This window comes from Pan paniscus, chromosome 10 (assembly GCF_029289425.2).
Source record: "Pan paniscus chromosome 10, NHGRI_mPanPan1-v2.0_pri, whole genome shotgun sequence".
Classification (NCBI taxonomy): domain Eukaryota; kingdom Metazoa; phylum Chordata; class Mammalia; order Primates; family Hominidae; genus Pan; species Pan paniscus.
The window spans coordinates 27050636-27063992 of record NC_073259.2 but is presented as its reverse complement, the minus strand read 5'-3'; the positions used below and the strand labels follow the sequence as shown (position 1 = coordinate 27063992).

The 13357-nt window shown below is 37.0% G+C and overlaps 1 protein-coding gene across 2 annotated transcripts in view; it reads left to right on the top strand.

Moving 5' to 3' along the window:
- Positions 1 to 13357, top strand: part of CAND1 (cullin associated and neddylation dissociated 1) — a 47826-nt gene that overhangs the window by 20913 nt on the left and 13556 nt on the right. For both annotated transcript variants that reach the window (XM_003824783.5, XM_034935484.3), the window contains exons 3-7: positions 4539 to 4693; positions 6952 to 7075; positions 9326 to 9582; positions 9667 to 9772; positions 10869 to 11014. In XM_003824783.5, the coding sequence (XP_003824831.3) occupies positions 4539 to 4693; positions 6952 to 7075; positions 9326 to 9582; positions 9667 to 9772; positions 10869 to 11014 (788 nt within the window). The remainder of the gene's footprint in view (positions 1 to 4538; positions 4694 to 6951; positions 7076 to 9325; positions 9583 to 9666; positions 9773 to 10868; positions 11015 to 13357) is intronic.

Sequence of the window (13357 nt, the reverse complement as noted above, 5' to 3'; positions counted from 1 at the left end):
TGTCAGGTCAAGGTATTTGATAGTGTTCAGATTTATATCTTTTCTGAATTTTTTTTTTTTTTTAAGACTCCAGTCTGTCACCAAGGCTGGAGTGCGGTGGTGTGATCTTTGCTCACTGCAACCTCCACCTCCCAGATTCAAGCGATTCTCAGACTGCCTCCCAAGTAACTGTGGTTACAGGCGCACACCATCACTCTTGGCTAATTTTTGTATTTTTGTAGAGACAGGGTTTCACCATGTTGGCCAGGCTGGTCTCGAACTCCTGACCTCAAGTAATCCACCCACCTCCGCCTCCCAAAGAGCTGGTATTTTAAACATAAGCCACCATGCCTGGCCGTCCTTTCTGATTTTTTGTTTAGTTGATCTGTTGACTGTTGAGAAGGATGTTAAAACTTTCAACTATGTATTACTTTTCCCTGCAGTAAAGTCAGTTTCTTTTTCTTGCATTTTAAAGCTGTATAATGTTAAAGACAAAATTGTTCTGATATTTGTTTAAACAGTAAGAAATACTTTAATCAGGACTATTGTGATAGGTGTAAAGACTATTGCAATAGGCGAAAGAGATTGGTCTCAACTTCAAATACTATGACAAGTGGAAATTTGTAGCCAAAGAGCGGAAAGAGTCAGTCAGAGATGGAACATTACACAAGAGCAAACATCAGGGTTGGTGAGATTCTCACTACAGTTGGGCTATGTAGGCCTGGCAAGGACAGGGGCCCAGGGTCAAGAACTGCTTGTTGAGAAGAGGGCTCAGACGTGGCTTAGTGAAGTTTGGTCAGAGAGTCTTTGTCAATGACTAGGTACATAAACATTTATAGTAGTGGTGTCTTCTTGATGTATGACCCTTTTATGAATATAAGACATTTCTCTTTATCTCTGGTAATACACCTTACCTTGAAATATATTTTCTCTGATGTTAGTAATATAGCCACTCCCGTTTGTTTCAAGATTGGTGTATGTGCATATGTATCTTCTTTATTTCTTGTTTTGTCTGTTTTTATTTTAAAATTGTTTGTTGTAGATAGCAGGTAGTTAAGTCTTGTTTTTTCTTTTATTCAGTTTTATAATTTCTGCCCTTTATTTTTTATTTTTAGTTTTTTAAATACAGCATTTAAATTTTTTATTATTTTTATTTTATTTGTTTGAGATGGAGTTTTGCTCTTGTTGCCTAGGCTAGAGTGCGGTGGTGCCATCTCAGCTAACCACAACCTGTGCCTCCCAGGTTCAAGTGATTCTCCTGCCCCAGCCTCCGGAGTAGCTGGGATTACAGGCATGCACCACCATGTCCAGCTAATTAATAATAACATTCTCTTTTTTTAAGGCAGGGTCTCACCCTGTCACCCAGGTGAGGGTGCAGTGGTGTGATCATGGCTCACTGCAGCCTTGACTTCCTGGGCTCCAGTGATCCTCACCTCAGCCTCCTGAGTAGCTGGGACCACAGGTGCATGCCACCACACCCAGCTAATTTTAGTATTTTTGTTAGAGACAGGGTTTCACCATGTTGCCCAGGCTGGGCAAGCTCAAGGAGCCCACTCGCCTCAGTCTCCCAGAGTGCTCGGATTACAATCGTGACTCGCCACTATTCTGCTGAAAGCTAGAACTCTTTAAATTCATTTTTTGAGTTCCTTTTAACTTCACTCCCAATTTTTATTATTTTATATTCGGTCTCTCCATGTATCTGCCATGTTTCAGTTATCACTGTCTTCATTTTGGATTAGGCTATGTTTAACCTTTCAGTTTTTTTATTTTTATCTTTTCTTTTAAATCACCAAATTGACCTGCCTACTACTTCTCTGGTCAAGCAGTCAGCAGTCATCAATTGAGCATCTATTTGAGACACTGATCTGAGCATTTATCAAATTAAATTTTCATGATGTTACTTATGCTTGAAAAAATGCATTGGCTTCCAGTTTTATCACATTTCAAGTCATTGACCAGACATTAAGACTTCTCTGTAATATCATAGGTGGTTATTTTTCCTATGGTGTTTTCCATCTGCCTTTTGTATAAAGCAGTTCTTTTTATTCCTAATTTGTTTCAATATGCATTCTACTTGTTTTAGTCTCTGTTCTTTACAAGAACTTGTTTCCTCATTTGAAATGCTTTTCTTTTCTCACTATCTCATGAAAGCTCAGTACCAGCCTGGCGTGGTGGCTTATGCCTATAATCCCAGCACTTTGGGAAGCCAAGGCGGGTGGATCACTTGAGGTCAGGAGTTCGAGACCAGCCTAGTCAACATGGTGAAACCCCGTCTCTACTAAAAATGCAAAAAGTAATGGGACATGTTGGTACACACTTGTAGTCCCAGCTACTTGGGAGGCTGAGGCATGAGAATCACTTGAACCTCGGAGGCTAAGGTTACAGTGAGCCAACATCACACCACTGCACTCCAGCCTGGCGACAAAGCAAGACAGTGTCTCAAAAAAAAAAAAAAAAAAAAACTTAATACCTAAAAATCTGACTGTTAATGTTCAGTCTCTTACCCTGTAAATGCTGACATTGCATTTAAAAGTTTTTTTAAATTTGTTTTTAATCATGCCAGAGTAGTGAATGCCTTCATTTCATAAATAGTTACGTGAGTTCCTTAGTTCATCAACCAGATGGTTAAGTTTTTGAAGATAGGGGCCATACTGTCTTTGTTATTCAATAATTTTGAATACAGTGACTTCTTAATATAGGGGTCCTTAAACCCTGGGCCATGGACCCATACAGATCCTTGGCCTGTTGGGAACTGGGCTGCACAGCAGGAGGAGAGCAGAGGGCGAGCCAGCATTACTGCCTGAGCTTTGCCTCCTGTCAGATCAGCGGTGGCATTCGATTCTCATAGGAGCACGAACCCTATCGTAAACTGTGCGTGCAAGGGATCTAGGTTGCATGCTCCTTATGAGAATCTAATACCTGATGATCTGAGGTCGAACAGTTTATCCTGAAACTGCCTCCCCTGCAAATCTGTGGAAAAATTGTCTTCCATGAAATCGGTCCCTGCTGCCAAAATGGTCGGGAACTGCTGTCTTAATGAGATTCATGTACCAAACTTACCTACTAAAATCTATGGGAAGAACACAAAGGAAGGACTTTCCTCCATCCTCAAGAAATGGTTCAATTGGTGGACATAATGCAAACTTGTAACAACATCCATAATAGTAATGAGAAAAGTATATGCAAGGTGCTTTGGGAGCACAGGGTAGTGTAGTATTGACTTGTTTTCATCTTTACAACCAGTTACTTTATGCTTTTAACATTTAGACAAGAATATAAAAGGCACATTGTTTTATAAATCTCCTCAAGGAGATTCAAGGGCAGTGGAAATTCTTTTGGTTCACGAGGTGGTGTTTGGTAATAGAAAGAAAGGGTCAAAGTTGGCAAAGTGATGCAGGTTTAGTGTCCTTTATCTGAAATGCTTGTGACCAGAGTGTTTCATATTTTGTATTTTTCCAGATTTTGGAATATTTGCATATACAAAATGAGATAACTTGGGGATGGAACCCAAGTCTAAACATGAAATTAATTTATGTTTCATATATATCTCTTATACACATAGCCCGAAGGTAATTTTATATGATATTTTTAGTAATTCTGTACATTGAAGATAGGAAGGGAAAAAAAGAATTCTCTGCACGAAACAAAGCTTTGACTGACCAGCACATGAGGTCAGGTGTGGAATTTTCCACCATGGCACTCAGAGGGTTTTGAATTTTTAGATGAGGGATGCTAAATCTATATGTTGGATGGAACTTCCATTGTAGGAAAAACTTCTTGTTAGGAGCAGACTCCTAATTCACCTATTGATTGATTGATTAATTGAGACAGAGTCTCCTCTGGCCCAGGCTAGAGTGCAGTGGTACAATCTCGGCTCACTGCAACCTCCGCCTCCTGGGTTTAAGCAATTCTTGTGCAGCTTCCCAAGTAGCTGGGACTACGGGCACATACCAGCAACGCCCAGCTAATTTTTTTTGTATTTTTAGTAGGCACGGGGTTTCACCATGTTGGCCAGGCTGGTCTTGAACTCCTGGCCTCAAGTGATCCACCCGCCTGGTCGTCCCGAAGTGCTGGGATTACAGGTATGAGCCACTGCATCTGGCCTTACCTTACTATTAAAAAGTTTTATGCCAGCCATGGTGTTGTGCCCTTGTAGTCCTAGTTACTCAGGAGGCTGAAGTGGGAGGATTGCTTGAGCCCAGGAGTTCAAGGCCAGTGTGAACAACAGTGAGACCCTGTCTCTCAAAAAAATAAAAAATAAGTTTTCTGTATATTTGTCAACTAATTAGCTTTAGGGGTATGACGTGGGGTATGATACGGAAAGCAGCTTCAGTTTCATGATACTAGGATGGAAATCAATGAGAAAAACTTGGAAACCAACTGCAAAAATCTTAACCAATCACAATTTTTTATGTCATTTGTATGCTATTTGTGATACAGACATGGTATATACTTTATCTTGAAAGTTCTAGGCAGAAAGGTTAACATTTCTACTTATGTATTTTCCTGTTTTTGTGCTTATCTAGCTTTTTTTAAACAATTTCTTCTTTGTATTACAGTCTTGGTCCTTTAGTGAGTAAAGTGAAAGAATACCAAGTAGAGACAATTGTAGATACCCTCTGCACTAACATGCTTTCTGATAAAGAACAACTTCGAGACATTTCAAGTATTGGTCTTAAAACAGTAATTGGAGAACTTCCTCCAGCTTCCAGTGGTAAGCAAGAGCACATTTTTCTTCCTATTTCTTTTTGTGTGGAGGTATTTCTCCCCACCCTTTTTTCCCCTTCTGGCCAAGGAGGGAGGGAGGTGGCTGTCCTTACAGATGTTCATAGGAATCCCTTTGGACAATTAAGAAAATTAAAGCATGAAGCCTTATTTTTCTTAGAAATAAATGTTAAATGAATATTTCGATTGAACTTGTATGTAATATGAATTTCAGTGAAGGATTTTTATATGTTGGAGCAAGATTTTATACTGTGTGTACCATGACTGCAGACTAGAGTTATGCCAACCTATGCAGTGAGGGAAGAGATAACCAAAATATTGCGTCCTGATGAGTTCACTGTTTCCAGTATTAATTTTACTTTGCGTCAGTATTTGCTATGTAAAATTTAACACCATTCAGACATAGCTGTGGAATAGTTCAGTTTACTAGTAGCTTTAATTAAAGCTGAGCCTTTTACAGCTACTTGGTAATTAAACAAATTTAAAACTATGATTAACGTATTTGTCAACTAATTAGCTTTTGGCCTTTGATAGAAATGTGTAGGTAATATAAATTTTAGAATTGGTCTTGACTACTAAACTATTGCTAAAATTATTAGGCTAAAAGTTTTTGTCTCATCTGCAAAAGGTGAGATTATCACCTATTTCATGGGAAGATTTAGATTGGTAATAATGTAGTCTGGGGGCCGGGCGAGGTGGCTCACGCCTATAATCCCAGCGCTTTGGGAGGCCAAGGCAGGTGGATCACCTGAGGTCGGGAGTTCGAGACCAGCCTGACCAACGTGGAGAAACCCCATCTCTACTAAAAATACAAAATTAGCCGGGCGTGGTGGTGCATGCCTGTAATCCCAGCTACTTGGGAGGCTGAGGCAGGAAAATCACTTTAACTCAGGAGGCGGAGGTTGCGGTGAGCCGAGATGGTGCCATTGCATTCCAGCCTAGGGAACAAGAGCGAAACTCCATGTCAAAAAAAATAAAAAAACAAAAAAATAATGTAGTCTGGGTATGTTATTTCCACTCATGTACTTAAATCATTCACTGTACTAGTTTTCATGCTAAAGGCTGCATACGTAAACTAGTCTAAACATCAATCATATGGGAGGTCTTACTGTTCCTTCTAGTTTGTAGATGGGAGAACTGAAATTCAGAGAGATTAGGTTAATTCACCCGAAGTTGGGTGAGTAATTGGGTGAAGATTCAAATCCATTATCTTTTAATCCAAAAAGGATGCTTTCTTCAATGTATCATACCAGTGTTATTTTACCTTTATTAAATAGTTACTTATTTCAATAAAACATTTCACCAACTCAGAAGTATGTTATTTATAATTGTATTAGCTATGTATATATTTTTTAATTTTTTTTCTCTCATTGAAATGTGTTTGCATTGAGCCAATTTCCGGTTCTTACAAGAATTTTTTTAACCATTCAGATTCTTACTTTCACAGTGACTTGTTCTTTTTCTTCTCTCATCAGTAACAACATGACCTACTGTAAGTAGTAACAATTCTGATTTATGAGTCCTGGAACGAGGTTTCTGCTTTATAATGAAGTTACGGAATCTTTGGGTTGGAAAGGACCTTATTAAAAGTTATGGCTAATTTTTTTTTTAAAAGAAGCTGCTAAGCATTGGAGCTCAGAATATATGCTTTTTAATTCACTGAAGTTTAAAAGGCTAGTCTACTAGAAAAGACTCAAATAGAGAAAACTCTCCTTGCTGCTTTTCAATCTAGGTGTGCAAGCTCTACAGCTACTACTGGCTCCATAGCTAGCGTTCATACCAATGCATACAGATTATCCAGTAGATAGAATAGTTATCTATCAACTATTACTAGTTATCTATTATCTATAATATCTACTATTATCCAGTAGAAAGAATCTGCTGACATCTGTATTGTTTTCTGTGTCCTTTACCCCTTCTGAAGTTGTCATCTCTAATTCTTGTTTATGTCCAGTAAGTTATTTTATTGAAAAGCAGCCTGTTTTGAAAGATGTGTTTTTCTCCCACAGATCTCCTGTGTCTCATGATCAGGTGTGGAGTTGTTAAATATTTGGTCTAATTCTTGTTTATTTCTATAAGTTATTTTATTGAAAAGCAGCCTGTTTTGAAAGATGTGTTTTTCTGCCCTGGATCTCTTGTGTCTCATGATCAAGTGTGGAGTTGTTAAATATTTGGTAACTACCATGAATATAAGAGGGAATTCAACATGCTTGCCTTGAAATTATTATTGGCTTCTTATTCATGCAGGCTCTGCATTAGCTGCTAATGTATGTAAAAAGATTACTGGACGTCTTACAAGTGCAATAGCAAAACAGGAAGATGTCTCTGTTCAGCTAGAAGCCTTGGATATTATGGCTGATATGTTGAGCAGGTAAGTGTGCCTGTTTATTTCCGTTACTTGTAATACAGATGCTACATTAATTTACTAAAAACCCTTTCTAGTAAATACAATAAAACTTGGTCAGAAATTATTCATATTTAAATGGTGGCTGTTTTATCAATTTGTGTGATTGGGAGTGAGGGGGAAGTAAGCTAATTACACTAACATATAAGTATATAATACTGTATAGTAAACATTTTGTAGTTCTTTAAAGTAATTAATAAAATTTGTGATTTTAAATTTTTTTTAGCACAGTTCATGTTTTGTTTTACTCATATATTCTTGCATTCAGTGGTGTATTTAGATAAGGAGATGTGCTGGTAGTTACGGATTTTCCAGTTAAAAGAATGCTGGTAATCTTCGGTAACCATATTAATAGTGCATATTTTAGGAGAGGGAGGACCTTGGCTTTTATGTATTTGTTGCTTTTTCACTTTCCTTTGGAAGTCAGATGTTAGAACATAGACAGACCTAAGCAACTCCTAGGAGAAAATACCTTAAAGGACCTGTCAATTTCTGATTCTCATATTCATTATAGGCCACCATTATTTGTGTGTTTTTTGTGGCAAATTCATGTCAACTTAAAAACCATCAAGTGCCTTCACGTGGGTGTGTGGGTGTGTGTGTATAAAGTGAGGAGCTATCATCCTGGCACTGAAAGAGCTTATACTTTACGATAGGACATAAGAACACAGATGGCTACAGGGCAGAATGGGACTAAAGACTAACTGGGAGCATAGTGTGTTTTGGGTTTTAAAATGGAAGGATTCAAGAAAATTGTTTTTATGGAAAGTGGCGTTTGAATTGGGTTTTGAAGAATGGGTAGCCCTTCAATAGGTAGATGTGCCCAGGTGTAGAATACATAAGTAGTATGCGAATGGGGAAGCATATTCTAGTTTCCTAGAATATAGAATGAATAGAAAAGCAGTAGGAAATCATTCTGATAGGTTGGGGTCATGTTGAGGTGGATGAGGAATTTATGTCTAATTTGATAAACTGAAAATTCAGACTTTTTGTCCTGTGCGTGATTTAATCATGAACACTGATTGTCCTGGCACAGGTTTGGGTAGTAGTGACTCATTGAACTATACATTTGAGATGATTTGGAAGAGGGGTGTTGGAACAACAGGAACAATGAAACTATATATAGAGGAAAGCCAATAAGGGAGAGGGAGAACTCAAGAGAAGGTCAGTTTTTTTAGTGTTGTGAATCCCCCCCTAAAAAAGCAATACAGAAAGTCAGAATACAGAAAATCATTTAGATTTCTTTTTTTTTTCTTTCTTGAGATGGAGTCTCACTCTGTCACCCAGGCTGGAGTGCAGTTCTGTGATCTCAGCTTACTGCAGCCTCCGCCTCCTGGGTTCAAGTGATTCTCCTGCCTCAGCTTTCTGAGTAGCTGGGATTACAGGTGCCCACCACCTCCACTGGCTAATTTTTGTATTTTTAGTAGAGGCAGGGTTTTACCATGTTGGCCAGGGTGGTCTCGAACGCCTAACCTCAAGTTATCCACCCGCCTGAGCCTCCCAAAGTGCTGGGATTATAGGCATGAGCCATCATGCCTGGCACAGAAAATCATTTAGAGATTTTGGAAGGAGAAAGTGACAAGATCATTGTGTGGTTTGGGTTGTTGTTGTTTGTGTTTGGTTTTGGTTTTGAGACAGGTTTTGGCCCAGGCTGGAGTGCATTGGCATGATCATGGCTCATTGCAGCCTCAATTTACCAGGCTCAGGTGATCCTCCCACTTCAGCCTCCTGAGCAGCTGGGACTACAGGCATGCACCACCACACGCAGCTAATTTTTGTGTTTTTTGTAGAGATGAGGTTTTGCCATGTTGCCCAGGCTGGTCTCGAACTCCTGGGGTCAAGCGATCTGCCTGCCTCAGCCTCCCAAAGTGCCGGGATTACAGGTGTGAGCCTTCACACCCAACCTTGTGGTTTTTGTTGTTGTTTTTTTTAATATTTTCCCAAGCCAATCAATTAGATATCCTATAATTGGGGATTTAGGTCTAGATTCCCGGAGTCAGTTTGGCAATGTAAATTTCAGTGCTGCATTCACTTAGCTCAGGTTTCAGTTGCATTGGTAGATAAAGTGATAATTTAATTTTTCTTTCACTATGAATTAGTCTCAACTAAATTTGTGTTCTGAATATTTGCATTGAGGTCAGAGGCCAGACATTTAGTAGTGGCCAGGCATCTTGAATTCATTTGTTGTTTTCTTTCTTTTTTTTATTTTATTTTAAGGCAAGGAGGACTTCTTGTTAATTTCCATCCTTCAATTCTGACCTGTCTACTTCCCCAGTTGACCAGCCCTAGACTTGCAGTGAGGAAAAGAACCATTATCGCTCTTGGCCATCTGGTTATGAGCTGTGGAAATATAGTTTTTGTAGATCTTATTGAACATCTGTTGTCAGAGTTGTCCAAAAATGATTCTATGTCAACAACAAGAACCTACATACAATGTATTGCTGCTATTAGTAGGCAAGCTGGTCATAGAATAGGTAAGAAATCTTTAAAAGTTTTACAGTTTTCTTTAATTAAAAAAATTAATGCATGTTTTTAAAGAACCATTATGTTTTTATTAGGTGAATACCTTGAGAAGATAATTCCTTTGGTGGTAAAATTTTGCAATGTAGATGATGATGAATTAAGAGAGTACTGTATTCAAGCCTTTGAATCATTTGTAAGAAGGTAAGTTTTTAAGATCTCTATTTTTTACAAAAAGTTTTTCCTTAAGAATAGAATCATAAGGTCTACATTAGGTGTGTGAGGAGAAGCAGCCTTTTGGATTTCAGATATAACAGACAATACAGTATTTGAAACTAATGTCATCTTGCTATTATAAAATGTGGTCATCACATTTATTTTGAAAATTTTCCTTGTCATTGTTAGGACTTTATTTAAAGAATTTTGGAAAGGTATTTATAATTATTTTGGGTTTACTTTAGAAGGGAAGAAATGCCAGTGTAATAATGTAGTCTGTACTGAAAGCCCAGCAGGATAAATTATTCGTCAGAAATAAGTAGTGAATTGCCTTTTCAACAATTTCTTAGGTCACATCCATTTTGCTAGGTCAGTGATTCTCAATTTGGAAACTGATTCTAATATATTTTTTAAAAGCTTAGTAAAAGTTGTGTATTTGTGTACTAGAAGGCAATACAAGATAAGTAACATTATTTTTCCTCTTGACTAATGCAGTAGCATGGTGTCTTGAGACCTTACTGGTTGTTTTCTGCATTTATCCCTTGACACTCCTGGTTTTGAGAAGTGGCTTTTAATCATACCATATTGTGAAAATCAGAAATTGTTGGATTCATTTTTGTTCCTTTAGTTGAGAAACACAAAGTATTCTTTTATTTGCTGGCCCTGTGGGCATTTATATGTTCTGTCCTCTCATTACATCGCTAGAAGACCAAGCCTAGGTGAATATGCACTGGCATTTCCACAGATAATCCTAGTTACTGAAGAGCACATTCATCTGGGTTTGGTTTTCTAATAACATGTTGATTATATACCGATTTCTGTCTATACTGCCATACATTAACCATAACATAGTTAAAATCGGGATTAGGGGAGTTCATCTTAAAATTGATTTAATAAGTACAATTTGAAAGGTAAACCTTTTAAAATAGTAAGTCCATGGGAGAGAAAGAGCAAGAATCATTGGTGCTAGGCAGTCTGGGAACTACTGTCCTATGTTATTGCTGGTAATAAAGCAAAATGTGGCAGGTAATGAATCAAGGAGTAAAATGCAGCTCTTCAAGGCAGCTTTTGTTTTTGTCTTTAGATGTCCTAAGGAAGTATATCCTCATGTTTCTACCATTATAAATATTTGTCTTAAATATCTTACCTATGATCCAAATTATAATTACGATGATGAAGATGAAGATGAAAATGCAATGGATGCTGATGGTGGTGATGATGATGATCAAGGTATTTCAAATTAAATAGAATCTTTTGAATTTTTGTGAAAGACACTTATAGATGGAGATGATTCTTAGTGGAAATTGTACTGTTTGTTTTATTTAGTTATAATAGTGAAAAGGGAAATGATCTCAATATTTGACAACAGCAAATTAAGTTAGAGGGCATCCATGTATTGAACTGTTATGCAGCACATTAAAAAATCATGTCTAAAAATCATTCATTAATGCTATTAATAAGGTGAGTGAAAAGTATGTAGCAAAAATTGCTCACCATATCCCAATTTTATTTCTTTAAGTATACAGAAAAAAATCTGTATATTTACAACTAGTACTATTACCACTTGTTTTCTCTTGGCTAGGAACTATGTATGATTTTTGGTTTTAAGTACTATTCAAATTTTCTACAAAGCATTTTTGTAAGGAGATAAACCAAGGTTTTAGAAAGAATTGAATCTGTAGATATACATATTTAGGGCAGCTTGGCTTGAAAGAATATTAGTTTGTTTATTCATAGTTCATGAAAAATTCTAAATACTGTTCGAGGCCCCATTTAACGTTCATTAATAGCTTACAACATTTCTGAGGCTCCTAAGATTGATGTCATCACATGATGATTTATGACATTTACTCTGGAAAGTAGTAGCAGCACTTCAAGGACATAGGGGTTGCTCATTGTCAGTTGTTTCTGTTTGTATTGGAAGAATCATAATAACAAATATTTAAGTTGGTAAATTACTAGGTAAACAGGTTGGTGGATTTTTTGTTATTTTTGAGAATACTTTTTAGTTTGATTCTTTGAATGAATTTACATAACAGCTTTCCTATCAAGTCAGTAATTTCACCCATCTTTAAAAAACAACTACCAAAAGAGTTTCTTAACACCATATACTCCTCTAGCAGCTGCTGCCTAGTTTCTCTCCTCCACAACAGAGCTTCTTAAAAGAATGCAGTTCCGTTTTCTTTTTTCCATTCTCTCTTGAATCCACTCCTCCAGTGATGGATGAGATTGCAGATGTTTGACTCTGCCTATCGTATTACTCATTCTCAGCAACATTTCTTTATTTAGCTTCTGGGATACCATTCTAGCCTGGATGTAGTCCTATCATTGTGATTACTCCAGTCTTCCATGCTGTTTCTTCTTCTTCACCCTGACCACTGTACTTAGAGTATCCCAAGGCTCAGTCCTTGAACTTACCTGTTATACTCTTGATTTTTTTGTTGATCTCATCTAGTCTCCTGGCTTTAATATCAATATGCTGGCAACCCAGATCCTATCTTTAATCCAGATCTCACTTGTGAATCCAGATTCATATGCAACTGCTTAATTAATATTGCTGCTTGGATACCTAAAATATCTTTTCCCTGCCCCTTCCCCATCTCCCACCTAACCTGTTCTTCTTTAGCCTTTTCCATCTCAGAATGGTACCTCCATTCTTCTTAGTTGATCAGGTCAAAAACCTTGCAGTCATACCTGATTCCTTTTTCACACATCCCTCAGCTAGTCTTCCACCTCAGAACTATCTTTCATTTTATTGTTTTTATTTTGTTTATCACACTTAGTAACTTTCTGACATACTGTAATTGATGGTCTCCTACCTATTAGAATATAAGTTTCATGAAGGCTAGATGTTTTAATCTCTTGATTGACTGCTTTATTCCAGTGCCTAGGACAGTGCTTGACACACAGGCAATCAATAAATGGGTTGTATTAATGAAGGGAAACTTTAGCTTATATTTTAATATGAATATCTTTTGAAGAAAGCAGTAGCAATGTATATTCCAGGTTTTGAATTTTGTTTTTTTGTGTGCTGTATAACAAACTAGGTACTTCACCTGCTTTATCACTTAATATGAATTATACCCATTAAATGACTTTCTACCATGGTGTTTTTGTGATTTATAAAATCAACATAATTTTAGTGAATAAGGACATTTGTTAATTTTTTATAATCTTGTTTTTAATAAAGCTTATATTTCTGGGAGGCAATTGCCATAGTGTATTGACATGGAAAAAATTTTATGTGCTGTTAACTTGATAGTGTATTTTGGCAGTATCTTTTAACTTTATTTGAATAGATATTGGTAAATAAGCAAACGTCTTGCATTTAGCAGTATTTGGTTGTATTTTCCTGTAATGTGCTAAGGTGAATTTTAAGCTTTTGAGTTGGAAAATTTTATTATTTTGTTGTATACTGTAGAATCTTCTAAGGCCTAGCTGGCTACATTTGACTGTCAAACTAAGCTAATTGGAATAAAAGCCAGTAAAAAGTTTACTACTCCGCTCTATTATTTCAAGGCTATGTATAGTTTTATCTAAGAATAAAGAAATTATTGTGAGATAATTTTAGAC